The sequence below is a fragment of the Aquarana catesbeiana genome, linkage group LG01, assembly GCF_042186555.1.
Source record: "Aquarana catesbeiana isolate 2022-GZ linkage group LG01, ASM4218655v1, whole genome shotgun sequence".
Taxonomy (NCBI): Eukaryota; Metazoa; Chordata; class Amphibia; order Anura; family Ranidae; genus Aquarana; species Aquarana catesbeiana.
The window spans coordinates 311,496,163-311,515,753 of NC_133324.1; the positions used below are offsets into that span (position 1 = coordinate 311,496,163).

General features: G+C 41.7%; 1 protein-coding gene across 3 annotated transcripts in view; it reads right to left on the reverse strand.

Annotated features, from left to right (window-relative positions):
* Positions 1–19,591, reverse strand: part of MYO18B (myosin XVIIIB) — an 885,307-nt gene that overhangs the window by 242,735 nt on the left and 622,981 nt on the right. For all 3 annotated transcript variants that reach the window (XM_073629436.1, XM_073629428.1, XM_073629423.1), the window contains 3 exons: positions 11,485–11,598; positions 7,401–7,517; positions 2,767–2,850 (listed from right to left, as the gene is read on the reverse strand). In XM_073629436.1, coding sequence (XP_073485537.1) covers positions 2,767–2,850; positions 7,401–7,517; positions 11,485–11,598 — 315 coding nt within the window. The remainder of the gene's footprint in view (positions 1–2,766; positions 2,851–7,400; positions 7,518–11,484; positions 11,599–19,591) is intronic.

Here is a 19,591-nt window from a genome sequence, read left to right on the forward strand (position 1 = left end):
AAGCACCGGACACTACCCGACGAATGATCAACTTGATACACCATACTGAATCCAACGAAATGCCTTCTCTGCTCCTATCTTTAGATGCAGAGAAGGCGTTCGACAGGGTACACTGGTCATACCTCAAATTGGTTCTTCAGAAATTTGGATTTCGGGACCACATTTTTAAAGCCATTATGGCACTGTACTCTACCCCTTCGGCCCAAGTGTTCTCAGGAGACATGCTCTCAAAACCATTTCCCATCACAAACGGCACGTGCCAAGGCTGCCCGCTGTCCCCGCTTATCGTCAATTTGCTCATGGAGCCTCTAGCGGAACACATCCGATAAAATCCCACTATATCGGGCTTACAGATAGGTAACGTCTCCCACAAAATTTGTCTCTTCGCGGACGATGTCATACTCAGCATTACTAATCCATCATCCTCCCTGGCAGAGGTACAAACCATATTAAACTGGTTCAGTAAAGTTTCATATTATAAGGTAAACACGACTAAATCATTCATACTGGACATAAAACTAGACGCCACAACAAAAAACCTACTTCAACTACAATACAACTTTGCGTGAGCAGAGACAAGCATTTCATACCTAGGGATCCAATTGTCTAGATCAGTTAAAAATCTCTACTCCCTCAACTTCTTACTCTTAAATAAAATCCAAACTGACTCACACTATATAGCAAAACATGAACTCTCTTGGTCCGGAAGACTTGCGGCCTTTAAAATGACATGTCTCCCTCAAATACTATACTTTTTTAGAACCCTTCCCATTCCCTCCTCATTCTTCAGATCCCTCCAAACAATCTTTAACAAATTTCTATGGCAAGGCAAAAAACCCAGATGTGCCCACCTAAAACTAATTAAACATAAACAGGCGGGGGATTCGGGCTCCATTGACTTTAAGGACTATTATTTAGCAGCCATACTCGCGCAACTACCCAAATGGTTCCAACCTCTACCTAAATCACTTTGGGCCCAAACTGAGAAGCTCTCCCTCATACGCCCTAATCTCAATCATTGGCTATTGAGCACCCCTCTAGGATCCTTCATTCCCCCCTCCATCTCTCCCACCATGAAAGCCTCAGTCCATGCATGGAAACAAATAATAGCCCTCTCTGTGGATACTCCCTCCACGACGCTCTTTCACATTCCTTTAGAGTCCCTTCACTACTTGACACCAGATCTAGCGTTATCCCGCTGGACACTTAAAGGGATCCACTCCATTCAACACCTAGTTCACGACAACCAACCCAAATCCTTCCCTCAACTACAGAAGGAATACGACCTACCATCTTCGGAACTTTTTACGTTTTTACACATTCGGCACTGCATAGACAAGCTACCGCTCCCCCTATATTGCATTCCCCAAGACATGGGCCTACCTCACAAATGCAGACCCCAAAATTAGAGGCATAACCTACTTCTATGACCTTCTCCATAAGAAGGACACCTTCATCAAAATGTCCCAACATCATATATGGGAAACCGATCTAGCACACACTTTCACTGACACACAATGGCAATACGCTCTTAAGTTCATATACAAAGTCACCAAATGCTCGGCCCTTTGGGAACTCGCTCAGAAAATCTCCATGCGATGGTACCTGACTCCGACTAAGCTGGCATCCTTCAACCCTCAATATCCTAATTCATGTTGGAGATGTAAATCCGCCAAAGGGGACCTGTTCCATATTTTTTGGACTTGTCCCCTCATCCAGAAATACTGGATTGATACCTTTACACTTATCTCAGCCGTCACCAATCTCACAATTTCACCCTCACCTGAACTGGCACTACTAAATTTAACTATAGAGAACATCCCACATCCCCTTCGACACACAACGACCCACATACTCTTGGCATCTAGACTCAATATCACAAGACAATGGAAGTCCGACAAGTCCCCAACTATTGCACAGACAATAGACCTGGTAGCCTTACATTACAGCTATGAGACAATGACAGCTGCCAGCAATGGACAGGCCTCAAAGTCCCGTACTGACTAGCAACCCTGGACAGATTGGTCTAACGCTGCTACCGCTACCTAACTAATATGTCGCATCCCTCACCTTCTTGACCGAGCAGTAAATGTCAGTCACTTTAGTTATGTTATTACAACAAGTTTATTGCATAATTCAGACAAGTTAACTATTACCTATGTTAAAAAACTACACAGTGGGCCCTTTCTCCTCTCACGGCACAAAAGCTCCCAATTGGGGTGCCTCGATAGGGGAAGGATCCAATTAAATGTACCTTTACCTCCTCATTTGGAATTACATGAACACTGTTGGTTATTACCTAGTTCATAATGTCTTTATACATGTTCTGCAATGTCGTTGCACGACGTACAATGCATAAATTGTACTCTGTACTCACTTATAATTTAATAAACATTTAAGCTGAAAAAAAAAATTTACTGAGTGATTGACTGAACATAATTCTAAAGAACAGTAAGGGGGAGAGGGCTATTATAAGTGCAAGTGGACATTTGAGTACAAAAAAAAACAAAATTCAAAACAGACTGAATTATGTTTGTGTACAGAATCATACTTGGGATAACAACAATTACTACAAAGGGGACCTCGAGAACTCAGTCAAAGACATGGGACATATAAGCTTGCAGCCTGGGTCCAGCAACAACTCTAGACAGATTGTTAGGAGAAACCCTTCCACTGATCCAGGTACTTTTATTCAAATCACACATATTGCAAATAATCAATGGCAAACTGTAAGAATCCAAAATATGAAATAGAATTCATTCTTACCTTCTCCTGGAGACCCTGCTTCTCTTTTTGCACATCTTCGTATTTAGACTGTAGTTCTCGGATATGGGAAATGTCTGATGCCGACTAATTAAGCAGAGAAAAACAGTAATTTAGGATGAGTACAATAGTTCACTTTTATTCGCAATCAAAAAACCGACATAACAATCTACTATGATGTAGCATTATCATAAGCAATCCTTTGTATTATCATATTTCAAGGTCCAGGACTTACCCTGGATATTTTTGGTTGAATAAATATAATTAAAAGGCATATTTAACGATACTGCTCGCTCATTATAACAATGAAAGTCCCTGGGGCACTAGAAGTGCATTGCTTGTGTCTGTGTTATCCATGAACAAATTTCACCAGCAAAGATATCCTAAATTCTTCATAGAAGCCAACTTTACAAGATGGAATCTACAAGCAATGTTTATGTGTTTTGGATAAACTAATACTAATTTTGAATGGTAGGTGAGAATGCCGATTTTCAACGCACCTTCTCAACGTACTTGTTTTGTAGTGCAATAACATGTGTTGCTATACCCTACAAGGAGAAAATTCTCCACATACTTTTTTTTTTTTTTAGCCCGTTCAAATGAATGGGCTGCCTTAGCACAATGCACATTAATGCACAGCATAACATTAACACATGTGCGCTAGTGCAGCGCGACACTATGAACCCAGTCTAAACCTTTACAAAAAATGCTGTTGCTGCAGCTGTTTAAGCACTATCCCTCTTACTGAACAGCTAAATTTACATATACTGCATATGATGAGAAAAAAAAGCATGTTAAATGAAGAAAAGGAATTCATTTATTGAAATACTATTATTACATGCATTAACCACATATAGGAGTTGATTTACTAAAGGCAAATCCACTTTGCACTACAAGTGCACTTGAAAGTGCAGCCGCTTTAGATCTGAGGGGAAGATCTGAAATGAGGAGAAGCTCCGCTGATTTTATCATCCAATCATGTGCAACAAAAATGCTATGTTTTTATTTTCCCACTGTTTTATGGGTTGTTCCGTATTTCTGGCTGTGAACCTGCAAACAGTCTTTGGCCAAAACGCTGTGATTCATGAGTCTGGCTAACATGAACCTCAACCCTATTTACTAAAGGACCAGAGGATATTAGTCATTAAAGTGAACATCTGTCATGCACTGCATATCGGAAATTTAAAAAACAGGACTTTTTCTAGGACATGATTAGTTGACTGAAGTAAACAAAAAGTAATTTTATTTTCTAAGCTAATTGAACGCTCACTTTGAAAAATGAACAGCCTCTGCTCCTTAGTGGATGTAAACCCTCACATATATCCAGTGAAGTGAACAGCCTCAGATGATACACAGAGATGAAACGTATCCTCCCACATAAATTTTACACAGGGCTTTTTTTTCAGAGAATAGGTGCAGGAACTCCCCCTTTTGGGAGTTACCCATTGTGCCTCTACCTACCTCTGAGCACCAGACCTTGGTTCCACCCCCTACCAACCTCCCAGCACTGCCCCTTTTAGAGAATACAGAACCAAGTAACATTTGTGGTACTAAGTAATTTGTATGGAATTTGTTATTGATAACAAGAAAAGCAGTAAAATAGACCCCCCCACAGCCAACAACAATAGATCCACCAGCAACAATAGACCCCCCCCCCTGCAACAATGGACCACCTTCAACAAAATACCACCCAGCAACAATAGACCCTCTAGCAGCCAGCTATACTAGACTGCTCCCTTAACAGTAGATCCCTCCCAGCGACAACTGACCCCCCAGCAACATAAGACCCACCCCAGCAACAATAGATCCCCCACCAGCAACAATAGACCTCCCCAGAAGCAATCAACCCTTCTGCAGAAATAGATCCCCTCCAGCAACAATAGATCCACCAGCAGCCAGCATCAATAGACACTGTAGCACAACCCAGCACTCCTTGCCATTACATACATTCAGTGGTGGAGGTGCCAGAACTGCGTTCCCCCGCGTTCCCGCTGAAAAAAAAGCCCTGGTTTTACATCTATATCTGCTGACTTCATCTTTATATACTGTTTAGAAAGTTCAGATTATGTTAGATTTTCTCTTTCTGTTCAGCACTGCAGTAAAGACTGGGCAAACAGCCAATATAGCTGATTGGAGGAAAGGCACACCCCCCCCTCTCCTCATACAGTAGAGACTTTCAGAGCTGATCGTTGAATAGTTCAGGGCTCTGCTAATCAATTTATAGCACCCCCAACACAAAACTCAGGCTGCTTTTATCATATGTGATGAAGAACTTGTCAGGAGTTATCAGGCTGATAACAGAAGAACAGAGCAGGAGACAGCTACTGGACACAGTGCTTTGAAGAGAGATAACAAAACACTGCAGATATATGTGCCCAGCTCAAATTTCATGAATTGGGTTTACATCCACTTTAAAGTGGTTGTAAATCACTGACATGAAATTTGAACAAAGCACATCCTTCTATAGTATTTACAAAGCACGAAGTGTCTTTTCCCTCCACTGTCTTGTTCCTCTGCTATCTGCATGAGAAATTTCTGACAGGTTTTCCAAACGTCAAGAGATAAAAAAGGTGAGGGGGGAGAAGAGTTCCAGCACACAGACTAAGATTGATATCCTCAGCTCTGCATCATTCCTGTGCACTGTGTGAAGGGGCCGTGAGTCAGAACTCTTGTCACTGGGCTGTGCATTATGTACCTTTAGCTCCCCACCCCCTGCTTTGTGCTTCTGTGAAAAAAAACTAAATTTTATCTTTGTATTTTACAAGGTTGCATGGGACAAATGGCTGCAGATAAACAGGTACAACTTATGTAGGAGGTTATGTTTCATCTCTGTGTATCACCTGAGACCAGTAACCTTAGTTGGGTATATGGTGTACAACCACTTTAAGTAAATGAATCTCAGTATGTTTCACCTCAATTTGCATAGCACTGTGATTGTTGTGACTCCTAGTCCTATATGATGGCAATATAGCTGTGCAGAGGAGGTAGTGCATGGCATATATAGAGGCCTCACAGTCTGAGCTGGCTGATGAGGCAGGACATAACATACATTTTTACTAGGTAGAAAGCAAGAGAAAAAGGAAAACCTGCTGATGATCTGTCCTTGAATTAATTTATGTGGTTATCTAATGAACAAAGAGACTTGAATTTTGTAACACATCACAGGTATAGATAAATCCCTAACCCCCATTCACACTTTAGCGTTTTTAGTGTATTTCCCAATGCTTGACTACACTCAACATGTAGAATACCATTCTTTCTAATTATTCCTGTTCACATTTATACACCCAGTTGCCTTGTGCTCTACACCCTATGCTCGAAAAGTACATAAGCACTTTAAGCACATTTTTGGCCACATAGCTTCAACAAAAGTACCTGCACAATATACACAATTTTGCATGCGTTTTTGGATATAGATGTTCAAATCTATATATCAGCAGCAGTAATTTCCATAACTTCCCTGTAAACCAAACTATTGAGATTTTCTTTACAAAATATGTACGTATATACTTGAGTATAAGCCGAGTTTTTCAGCACATTTTTTAGGCTGAAAAACCCCCCTCGGCTTATACTCTAGTGAGGGTCTCTCATGTGTCATGCCCATCTGCAGCTGTACCTTTGATTACTAAAACAGCGGTTGTCTCCCGCTGTCATGCAGTCTGTTCAGCGGCCGTCCATTGTAACAAAGCCCCGCCTCCTCCTCGTCCGTGATAGACGGAACACTGAACACTTATACAATGCTGGGAAACTGTATCAGTGTTCCCTCTATCACGGACGAGGAGGAGGCAGGGCTTTGTTACAATGGACAGTCGCCGAACAGACTGCATGACAGCGGGAAACCCTGTTTTAGTAATCAAAGGTACAGCTGCAGATGGGCATGACACAGCGGGAGACACCCACTGTTTTTAGAAATCAAAGGTACAGCTGCAGATGGGCACAGTGAGGCTGCAGATGGGCACAGTGAGGCTGCAAATGGTCACAGTGAGGCTGCAAATGGTCACAGTGAGGCTGCAAATGGTCACAGTGAGGCTGCAAATGGTCACAGTGAGGCTGCAAATGGGCATAGTGAGGCTGCAGATGGGCATTGTTTACCCAGTAGCTGCTGCATTTCCTACCCTATGCTTATACTCAAGTCAATATGATTTCCCATTTTTTTGTGGTAAAATTAGGTGCCTCAGCTTATATTCAGATCGGCCTATACTCGAGTATATACGGTAACTATAATTTACATCAATTTACATTAATAATGGAAAGTCATTTTGTTCTGGTGGTTAACCAAAGGAAACAGCCTCCAAATAAAGACTTTAGTTTCACATGGTCAAAAATTATGGTAATATCTCCGTTAGCTACTGGGAAAATGCAAATAAGTAATCAAAGTGACTCTTGGTCAGGAACCACTGAGATCTGATAGCAGCTTTGCCATGCATGTCAGATAGATTAGTATTGCTTTTTGTCACCTTACACTGAAGTATGACAAAAATGCCCTGTATTTGCCAACCTAATGTCACACTGCTCAGTTCTGACCCTTAGGAGGTGATAAATATAAATCCATCAACTCTTTCTTCAGTAAACTGCATATTTTCTCGTCTGAATTGACTGAAAGCTGTGGAAGGCTTTGTTAAATGTTTTATCTTCACCTGAGCAATAAGAGCTTTGTGTTTCTTCATAAGCTCATTCAGGTCCTCTTGGTCCTCATCGATCCTTTTCAGAAGATCGGTTTTTTCATGCTGCAGCTGGTACAACTGTTCATCAACCTGACAAAGAGAACAAAAATATGCTGGCTGTGATAGTTTTCTTTTTTTTAAAAAAAGCACACTAAGAGATCAAAGAATTTACATCAACAGCTCAGAATGTATGCCCAAGTGTCAACTCATCTGTAAAAGAAGAATGCATTCACGTGCATGTTGCGGTGAAAGTATACAATTCTTTTTTCTAAAGCGTAAAGTATATACTATATCTAATGATACCTTTAAGGGAAATCTTTACTGTAAAAAATGTGGGGGCTGTCATTTATGACCGTCTTCTGATAATAGTTGTTGCCTGGCTGTCCTTGCTTGCAGTACCTTCTGATTTATTGACCAGGAACAAACATGCTGGAATCATACAGTAACTTTCAACTGTCTGTGTGCCCCTACCGCACTTGATTACAATTCACACAAATGCAATTAGTATTCAGTTGGTTTGGCAGCTTTATAAAATTAACTATTTGAGATACAGTATTCTTTAAAGTATGAAAGCCTTTAAACATAAAACACCAATGATGTCAGTAATATTTTAATTTATAAGTAATAAAGGGTATGTAAAGGGAATTAAAATACAGTATCTCACAAAAGTGAGATTTTTGTAAATATTTTATGATATCTTTTAATTTGACAACACTGAAGAAATGACACTTTGCTACAATGTAAAGTAGTAAGTGTACAGCTTGTATAACAGTGTAAATTTGCTGTCCCCTCAAAATAACTCAACACACAGCCATTAATGTCTAAAACGCTGGCAACAAAAGTGAGTACACCCCTAAGTGAAAATGTCCAAATTAGGCCCAAAGTGTCAATATTTTGTGTGGCCACCATTATTTTCCAGCACTGCCTTAACCCTCTTGGGCATCAAGTTCACCAGAGCTTCACAGGTTGCCACTGGAGTCCTCTTCCATTCCTCCATGATGACATCATGGAGCAGGTGGATGTTAGAGACCTTGCGCTCCTCCATCTTTCATTTGAGGATTCCCCACAGATGCTCAATAGGGTTTAGGTCTGGAGACATGCTTGGCCAGTCCATCACCTTTACCCTCAGCTTCTTTAGCAAGGCAGTAGTCATCTTGGAGGTGTGTTCGGGGTCGTTATCATGTTGGAATACTTCCCTGCGGCCCAGTCCCTGAAGGGAGGGGATCATGCCCTGCTTCAGTATGTCACAGTACATATTGGCATTCATGGCTCCCTCAATGAACTGTAGCTCCCCAGTGCCTGCAGCACTCATGCAGCCCCAGACCATGAGACTCCCACCACCATGCTTGACTGTAGGCAAGACACGCTTGTCTTTGTACGCCTCACCTGGTTGCTGCCACACACGCTGGACACCATCTGAACCAAATAAGTTTATCTTGGTCTCATCAGACCACAAGACATGGTTCGAGTAATCCATGTCCTTAGTCTGCTTGTCTTCAGCAAACTGTTTGAGGGCTTTCTTATGCATCATCTTTAGAAGAGGCTTCCTTCTGGGATGGCAGCCATGCAGACCATTTTGATGCAGTGTGCGGCGTATGGTCTAAGCACTGACAGGCTGACCCCCACCCCTTCAACCTCTGAAGCAATGCTGGCAGCACTCATACATCTATTTCCCAAAGACAAGCCCTGGATATGATGCTGAGCATGTGCACTCAACTTCTTTGGTCGACCATGGTGAGGCCTGTTAAGAGTGGAAACTGTCCTGTTAAACCGCTGTATGGTCTTGGCCACCATGCTGTAGCTCAGTTTCAGGGTCTTGGCAATATTCTTATAGCCTAAGCCAGGGGTAGGCAACTTGGGGCCCTCCAGCTGTTGTGAAACTACATTTCCCATGAGGCATTGCAAGGCTGGCAGTTACAATTACTCCCAGAGGCATGATGGAACTTGTAGTTCTGCAACAGCTGGAGGGCCCCAAGTTGCCTACCCCTTGCCTAAGCCATCTTTATGTAGAGTAACAATTATTTTTTTGCAGATCCTCAGAGTTCTTTCCATGAGGTGACATATTGAACTTCCAGTGACCAGTATAAGAGAGTGAGAGTGATAACACCAAATTTAACACACCTGCTCCCCATTCACACCTGAGACCTTGTAACACTAACGAGTCACATGACACCGGGGAGGGAAAATGGCTAATTGGGCCCAATTTGGACATTTTCACTTAGGGGTGTACTCACTTTTGTTGCCAGTGGTTTAGACATTAATGGCTGTGTGTTGAGTTATTTTGAGGGGACAGTAAACTTACGCTGTTATACAAGCTGTACACTCACTACTTTACATTGTAGAAAAGTGTCATTTCTTCAGTGTTGTCACATGAAAAGACATAATAAAATTTTTACAAAAATGTGAGGGGTGTACTCACTTTTGTGAGATACTGTATATGTCCATGCATTACCCAAATTCTCTCCAAAAACGTCTTCTCCCTATCTACAGGATGTTCCGGGATTTCCTCTTTTAACTGGTCCCTGTAGCACGACACAGCTTTTATTACTTCCTGAGATATTATAAGGCTTATAAAATTCTTGCAAGGGCAGCTGCTGGAAGCTAAGTTCCTATTGATGTAGGTGTACCCCCAGAACCACATCTCACAAGAGCCCTTTCCCTGACACAGAGGGGTTGATTTATTAAAACAAGAGTGTGCAAAATCTGGTGAAGCTCTGCATAGAAACTAATCAGCTTACAGGTTTTTTTTGTCAAAGCTTAATTGAACAAGCTGAAGTTAGAAGCTGATTGGTTTCCATGCAAAGCTGCACCAGATTTTGCACTCTCCAATTTTAGTAAATCAACCCCTCTGTGTGGGCAGGCACTTGGGAATTAAGGTGGCATTGTTTTGCTGAGAAAGGAATTGTTGTATGTGTGTGAAGAGGGACAAACAGAGGTAGGGCATAGTCCAGCAGACAGGGCTGACAAGATTGCTTGGGATTTCAGTTCAACGAAGGCACTGTGTTGTCAGTAAAAATAGGATCTTTGGAGCACACTGGATATCTGACAGAGGTACCTTTCTGTACTTACAGCTGTTTTAAAGGTCTAAAACATGGGGAACATACTGTACAAATATGCTGAATGTTTGTTTTGTTTTTTTCTTTAATTTTGCCCTGACATAGACTTTAAGGACATTGATGTCTCTATTTTCTCTTTTCCAGGTCAAGTGCCTAGCTTGGGTACAGAATGTCCACAAATTATTAATCTCTTTGCATTGATCAGCTTGAATGGCGAATGGGATTTTGTCACCATTTTGCCTATGCATGAAAGTCCAACAGCATTTCTCAAACAAGATGCCATGGTACACTGGGGTGCCTTCTGGGCTTTTCAGGGGTGTCTCACTTCGACCTAAATTTTTGCACAGCCTCATGAATTTGCATGATGTGGATAGGCGAGCTGAGGACTCTGATGTGAAAGTGGGGGGCTAGGAAATCTAGTTTAAAGAGACTGCAGACTGTTGTGAGGGGGGGGGGGGTTAGGACTCTGATGTGGAAGAGGGGATTGAGGACTCTGAATTGGTAGGGGGGGCTTGAGAACTCTGATGTAGAAGGGGGACTGAGGACTTTAATGTCGAAGGGAGATTCTGATGTGGTAGAGGAACTCCATTTTATACTGGGGTGCCTCAAGATATTGCATATTTTTAAAGGGTGCCATGACTAAATAGAGGTTGAGAAACACTGAGCTAGAACAAGGTAAGAAAGATACTTTCAGTAGGATACAAGTTGATGATAATTTTTTTTTCAAAGGCCAAACATACTAAATATTAATCTGACTGTTCAATTTAACACTTAATAGTCTGTTCCTTCTATGTATAAAAAAGTGTTGCTCATTTATTACCAGGAAAATATATGGATAAAAATCACAGTGGTGCAGCCTTCAATCTCCCCAGATAATACAAATAAATAACAGCAAAGGAATAAATCAGATTTCACTATGACATAAAGGTCACAATATTCATTTATCAGAGTTAACAACTTTTTGCTGGGAAAAAAAAGAAACTGATAAGAATTGGAATTACCATGTTCTTATTCCTGGAAAGATTGTCTATTTCCATGTGTAAATTTTCCAGCTCGCTACTCAGTGACTTCAGGGACTTCTGGGACTCTGCATACCTAGCCTCACTCTCTTCAAGCTGAAACAGGAACAAAATTGAAGAAGATATTAAGATAACTCTAAATACGTTATTGTGTAATAGAATTGCATCTTGTATTGCTGCAGTAATGCCATTAGATTCCTAGTTATTTGTAGTCACAGTAGGCTCAAAGTTATAGAGAAAAAGGTTAAGCTTCTTGTTTACAGATCCTGACTTCCTCTCTGGGTGGGATAGTTTTTCAAACATTTGGTTCTATAATGTGATGGGCAAGTCTGATGAAAATGGTTGACCCCTGTCAACTATCCATATCATTCAGAGAACAATGGAAATCATCCTTCTAAAACCTCAAACAACTGCCAAATCGAACTCTTAAAGGTACCATCTTTTGTCCCTGCTGTTAAAGATCCAATCATGTTAAAAATTTGACATTAAATCCAGTCATCTGCAGAATGTTCTTTTATCTGAAAATGTCATACACATATATTAACTCTCTTTTAAGAGACAGCTTTATCACTGCAGTGTTCAAGCATTTTACTTCAATAATTAGGAAACAAATTAAGCAAATCATATAAGCCTTTAAAGAACATGCCATAATATTCTACCCGTGGGAGGATAGACCAATATTATTTTGAATAGGACAGTCTAGCAAAGCAGTCAGTCAGAGGTGATCATTATTGCACAAGGAGATTTCAAATTTGCTGGAAGATCATCCTATATGTGGGTCTTAGTCCTTGGAAACACGTTTGGGCAGCACCGGTCACACCACAAAGTGCCCATGCCCAGAAATCTACTGTATGTACATGCAAGCCGAGGACAAGTCTTTTATTACAAACAGAGGTGATAAAATGTAGCGTTTACAGGTAATATCAGGGTTGGTAAAGTGTATTTAAAAGAGGGGTGCAGACAAAGCTCGTTTAGATGTACTTCTCCTATGGATCACAGGAGTGCAGTCCGTTATGCATGAAGTCCGCTCCCTGATGTCACAGAAGTCAGTCCAGATCCCTGGACTGACACCCAGGTCAGCCTCTCAGTTGGCCGCCCCCTCCACAGACAAGCACTCCCGGGAGCGAGGAAGGGCAGAGCAGAGAGCTGTGACTGACAGTCAGCAGCTTTCTGCTCAGGGAGTTGTGAGAATCGAGCGATTTGTGGTGTTTGATCGCTCGGTTCTTAGTGTAAAGGTCCTGGGGGACAGATGCAGCATCAGACCGATGCTGCATTCACCTACTGTAGGTAAGTATGCTCCTTAAAATAAATAAAAACCTACTTCTCTTTTAAGTGTATCTAAAGCCAATATTTTTTTTTAGTTTTTGAGAGTGTGGTAGGTGTCTTCACTTGGGATATTCTTCCTGGATGTTTGTTCTAATAACCATTCTCACCAGAACTGAAAGCAAGGGAAACATTTTTAGTTGTTACCAGAACAGGAATAGAGAAGTATATTCAAATGGGGGACACTTGTTTTGCGGTAGCAACTGTCTAAGAGAGCATTTTCCTCATTTTGAGCAGGTGTCCTATAATGTATAGAGGAAGTGATGGGATATCTCCCCAATGGGACACAGGCAACAAAAAAACATTACAGGGGTGTGAAAGACCCAACCAGGACATGGGCTTTTGGAAGGGAATGCAGGTTAGCCTCTTGCCTACTGACTATGGGCCCTGGCTTTTTTAGGGGGGGCTCTATTCTTGGGAGGTTTGTGTGCCCGGGGGACCCTTGGAGTGGTCTTGCTTTGGATACGGGTCTATGTCTCCCCAAAACACAGACTCTGGGAACCTAGGACCTGCATACATATGTGGGTCCTTTGAGCCCAAACTAGCAATGACAGCTTTAGACTGTGAGACTCAGAGCAGATGTTATTATGATCAGCTCAAACCAACCTGATGCTGGGGTCTCCTGCTATAGTCTGTTTATTAAGGTAGGTGTTTATTGTTAAGTATGTCTCTCCCATTGTGTGCCTCCTAGGTGTGCATTCTCATTGTTAATTGAGTTGTCTATTGTTTCTGTCTGTCTGATCATCTCTTGGAGATGTGATTAATATTGAGACCACTTAACCTTGATATCAAACCATTGTGGGATGTTATGTGTTTATGCTTATGGTAAAGTGTGGTGTGCTTTGTGTATCCAAGGTTGTGGGCTGGGTGCTGAACAGTCTGGGCACCTCAGCTTGTTTAAATGACTAGTTGTTTATTCGCTCGTGTTAATTAGATCACTGGCAGCTACTAGTTGCTAACTGCAGATTAGCATACTGTTTATGTTGGCTGTTCCTTAGCTATGTTAATTATACTCCTGTTTACAGTTTGTACTGTTAGGGTAATGTGATCAAACTTTTATCTGATGTTGCATGGTAATTATTCTGTTTGCAATTTCCAATAAAGAGATCTAGTATTCACCTAAGCTAGTATCGTCTAGTATCTTGGGTGCAATATTCAGCTATAATACTTGGTTCCTGGGTCCAGACTGGAGTAAGCTTTATACTGACGGAAGCACCCAAGGTGGGTGCTGGACGGTTCTGTCTCAAGGGGTTTGAACCCTTCCCTACAAAAACTTCCCCTACAAAAACCTTCCCTTCAAAAACTACAAAATAAAGTTTTGACTTCAGATACACTTTAAACATCAGTGCAGTATGTGGGGCACAAAACATGCAGAAAAAAAACAAGAAGGTTAGTTTTATAACTGGAAGTTCTTTAATCATTATTTTCTTTTGTATATGAAAACTAAATAACTCCACTTGCACCTATAAGAGAGTATTCCATGCAGTTAAGGCTACTTTCACACTGGGGCTGGCGGGCGTCGGTGGTAAAGCGCCGCTATTTTTAGCAGCACTTTACCGTCGTTTTAGCGGCGCTATTCGGCCGCTAGTGGGGCGCTTTGAACCCCCGCTAATGGCCTAAAAAGGGTTAAAACCGCCAATGTAGCGGCGCTTTGGCGGTGCTGCCCATTGATTTCAATAGGCAGGGGCACTTTAGGAGCGGTGTATACACCGCTCCTACAGTGCTGCAAAGATGCTGCTTACAAGACTTTTTTTACCATCCTGCAAGCGCAGAGCTCCAGTGAGAAAGCACTCGGCTTTCACACTGAAGTGAGAGGAGAGGCTCTTTACAGGCGCTATTTTTAATAAAAAAATCTCTTCAATGGGAACACAAACAGCCCAACTGAATCTTCAGTTTAAGGAGGCTGAGCTTTCTGCTTGTAAACACACATCTATGTTCATGCACACATAGGCATTTTTTTTATTTTTATTTTTTTTTATAATTCGTTCTTTATTAAACATTTTTCACTTATTAAAATAAACATTTACATGACTCATCTCCCCAAGACAGAGGACAATATTCAATATCCTGGTTTATATATACACGCCAACAACGCACATAGGCATTTACTGAACTACAGATGTGATGAGAGGAGGAGTTTCAGGAGGTGGCATCAGTAAAGGAATCACAGCTTGCAGGCAGCAAGGTACCACGGGATATGTAGTCCTTAGAAACTAAAAGTAAATAGCAGAGGGGAAGCTGCAAAGCTTGCAGGGAATCCAAAAAATGTGTGGAAAAAGATAACCAGCAGACAGATAGCACTTACAACAACAAAGGAGGTTTTTCAAGAAGGCTTAAATTGCATTGTCAAAAATAACTATTGTTTGTATTGCTATTATAATGCTGATGTTATAAAAAATAAAAGTGTATGTTATGACCACAGAACTCCTCTTTGCAGATTATGAAGCCTGCAGCATGTAGTGTTCAATATGTTTATAAGTTGCTGAGCTGTTACCGTATGTATTGCCTTGCTGTGCATTAACTTCCAGTGAGCCCTGTGGAAAAATATATGTTTGACCAGCAATAAAATCTGAAAGAAAAGAAACACAAATGATATCCCCTTTTCAGGTTCTACTGCTAAAAAAAAAAGCTAATAAGTCCATTCACTCCTAGATAGCTCCACACTGCAATTTAACCTGTGAGTCGGTTTGACCAGCCCTGCCCTCTGCAATTCAGCAAGTGTATTAAGAATCTTTCAGTCCAGGGTAGAGTACAGGAGATAGGATTATTTTTATGTGACTTACATGCTGAGAACACACAAAAATGGAAAATCATTTCACACACGTTCACAGACTGCATGAATTATTTTTATGAACAGATGGACAGTTCGAGCAAATGCTAATTTCCTTCTGTTCACAGTGCTAGAAATGTAAGAGAGAGTCTGAAGGTTAGCTCAGTATTTCATGTCTATCTTTCCTGATATATGGCATTGGCAAGTAGTACATATGGCTCCTGCATTTCATATCTTGGACAAATACAGCCTTTTACAGACAGATCTGTAGGGGCTGAACAGTCTTCCTGCTACCCTAAATTATAAAAGAGGGTGGCATATCAAGACTCTAGATCGTTTGTGCCAGGCAGCACAAATGAGGCTGGATCAGCTATGAATACAGTAACAGGTAGCCATCCACAAATTACTGTATTGCAGCTATATGAAATTATAGCAGGTTGATGAGAGTAGAAGGGTATAATTCCACATACACATAGCTGGTACACAAGTGTATACCTTCCAACTTTCTGGAATGATAAATAGGGACAACTTTTAGCACACAAAGAAGTGGATTTACTAAGGCAAGTAGACTGTGCACTCCTTGCATTCTGCAAGTGCAGTTGCACTAATTTTCCCCAGAGCTTAATAAATGTGGTAAAACAATCAAGCATGCAAATCAAGCAAAAATGCTTTTTTTTTTTTCTTGCATTTGATTGAATATTCTTTACAAAGTGGAGCTTTAAGATATTTACTAAGCTCTGGGAAAAAACAAGTGCAACTGCACTTGCAGAATGCACTGTCTATTTGCCTTTAGTAAATCCACCTCAGTGTGTAGGCAAAGGACATATACTGTATGTGCCACGGCCCTGGGTACACAATGATCTAATATGCAAAAAAAAAAAAATTGCCTAAATGACACAAGTGTTTTTTTGACCCCTAGTTTTCCTTCTTTTTGGCTTTTCAAAAAATACAGAGATTAGATAAAAAGTTTAGCGCAGCATAACACTTTTGATAGTAAAATAGTACAGTTTATACCAAGATGTATAAAAAAGATAGACAGCTGAGGCTGCATGAGGGGAAAGGAAATTGGTCTCAAAGGAGGAACAGGCCCTCATAATAAAGGACAGAATGGTGCTATGCAAGCAACATGATATTGAGGCTGAAATCTAATGTTTTCTGATAAAACAATGCTGTACTATTTTTTCCATTAAATGTTTTCATATATTCAGTGAAGGTTTGACACAGATGTTTTTGGCATATATTCCAATAAACATAGATGTTACTCTTCCCACAATACAGATGCCATGAGACCAGGGTTAGCATAGAACAGGCATATCCAAAGTCCGGCCTGCGGGCCAATCACAGCCCGCATTCTGGTTCAATACGGCCCCCCTGGTGATTTGGATATATATATCTTTTCTGGTCCCCAGATATATACCATATTTATTGGCGCTGCCTTGGAAGGGGGAGGGACGAGTGCCGTCAGATTACATCAGGAGAATCTCCTGTGGCCTCTGTAATAGGAAGTCCTGTCTCCTGGACTGCCATTGGACGGCTGTTCTGTCTATCATAGGAGGTGAGACTTTGTATTAGGCCACCGAGTAAACAGGATATTTTCCTGTTTGTGATCTGTTGGCGCTCGTCCCGCCCCCTCCCTGTCCCCTCCCTGTCTCCTGAGGCTGCAGATGGGCATTGATCAGGCTGCACTGATGGCAATTGTAAGGCTGCATTCATGGCAATGGTGAGGCTGCATTGATTGCAATGGTAAGGCTGCATTGATTGCAATGGTGAGGCTGCATTGATTGCAATGGCGAGGCTTCTTTGATTGCAATAGCGAGGCTGCATTGATTGTAATGGTGAGGCTGCATTGATTGCAATGGTGAGGCTGCATTCTTGGCAATAGTAAGGCTGCATTGATTGCAATGGTAAGACTGGATTCATGGTAATGGTGAGGCTGCATTGATGGGCACTGACCCTTATTTTGCTTCACAGTTCTTTATTTAAAATGTACTTTTTTTTTCTGAAACTTCCCTCTTAAAGTGAAGGTGCGTGTTATACAACGATAAATACGGTATATTCAAAATAACACGCCCAAGCTCATCATTAGACCTGGGAGGCGCTCAGGGATTCGTTGGGGGCTATATATATATTCTCCAAATAACCCAGCTCCTCTCCACCACACACAGCCACTTAGTTTGCTCGGACAAACACACTTAGACAGAATTTTAATGGTTCAAAGAATGTCAGGCAAAATGTTCGACCCTCACGCATGTTCACTTCATCAAATCTGGCACTCTTTGAAAAAAGTTTGGACACCTCTGGCATAGAAGGATTACCTGGAAAGCATAGAAATACTTACCCTACTGTTTTTATTGCACCCTTTTCCTTCCTCACTGTTAAACAATGCAATTGACTGTCTGCTGTCAGACTACAGCTAATGGGATGAAGAAGATACCAAGGAGCCTTCTTATTCAATGCATGCAAAAATGCAGCAAATTGAAGCAGCCCTTTCTGCACTTTACCAAGCCTGGTCAGAGTGAACTGTCATTTTCCAAGCAAAAAGAGACATGTGCCAAAGAAGCGTTAAGTGTAAGGCTGACCGCAGGTCAGCCTGTATTTGTAGGAGGAGTCAGGCTGCATAAAGCCTGCCCTCCTTTGCCTCCTCCCTTGAGGTCGTAGGCTCTCGTGTGATGTCATTTCCGGTGCGTCTCTTTGGTCACTTCCGGGTTGCGGGTGCTACGAGGAAGATGAACGGACGCTTGTTCCCCCTGCCTCGTTTCTGGCCCCACTTTGGTGTTAGACCAGCTCATCAGTGTTACATCTGATAAATCCAGGGATGGTCCTCCTGTTTCCTTTTCCTTTGTGCTCCCCTCTCCGCAGCTCAATGCATACTTCATTACCGTTCCCTTTTTTGGCCAATCAGGGTCGGGACCCTAAGTATACTCTGGCCATTCATTCAGGATAGGAGTGGTTTCCGCGGCTTTGCGCCAAGAGGTCCTGGCCCTTAATATATCAGTATCTGGGTAGGTGGAGGTTGTCTTATTTCTCTGGGTATGTCCCAGAGCCACTTTTTGAGATGCCACAAGTGTTTGTCAATTTGGCAGATTGTACGTCAATTCAGTGTGTAATAATCTGTTGGTTAAGCTTTCATCCTACTGTGTTTATTTTTGCCCCCTTTTAGGCATACTGACCACGTGATCCTGGCACACCTCAGGTCAATGTTTGCTGTTGCTCTTTGTTCCTTTCCTATACTATCCACAGATTGACTCAGAGTACAAGTGTAAGGCTGACCACAGGTCAGCCTGTATTTGTAGGAGGAGTCAGGCTGCATAAAGCCTGCCCTCCTTTGCCTCCTCCCTTGAGGTTGTAGGCTCTCGTGTCCCACCCACCCATTCCCCTTTTTTCTTTCTTTTCCTTTCATTTCACACTTGGGTATGCCCCCTTTTAGGCATACTGACCACGTGACCCTGGCACACCTCAGGTCAATGTTTGCTGTTGCTCTTTGTTCTTTTCCTATACTATCCACAGATTGACTCCGAGTACAAATAATGTTATTCTACTGACCATCAGTGGCACCACAGTATACCAATAACCACCAGTTAAATGAGACCTTTATCGGGGGCGTAGGGAAACATTTATTAGCAGGTAAACAGCATTTATGGGAGGTATAAGTCACTAATGTCCACCAATTATTATTATAGGCATAAACCCACTAATGTAAGGAGACTTGTATTAGGGAACATACACAAACACCCCTAACCACCAATGTAAATGGTGCTATACTTGGCCAGCAACGTAATGTGCTAAGGACCACAGACAGGTTGCCATAAGTTTCATCAAAATGTTGCCATAAGGCATTGTGGTTTGTTGGTATGGCCCTCTAATTTAATAAAATATCCTTCAATGATAATAGCCTGATTGTTGTCCTGGTCTTCTTGCTTCAAAACGTTTAGTAACCCACCTAAAACATGAGAGTGGATAAGGGCTTTTGACATTCCTGATATGCATGCAGTTTCT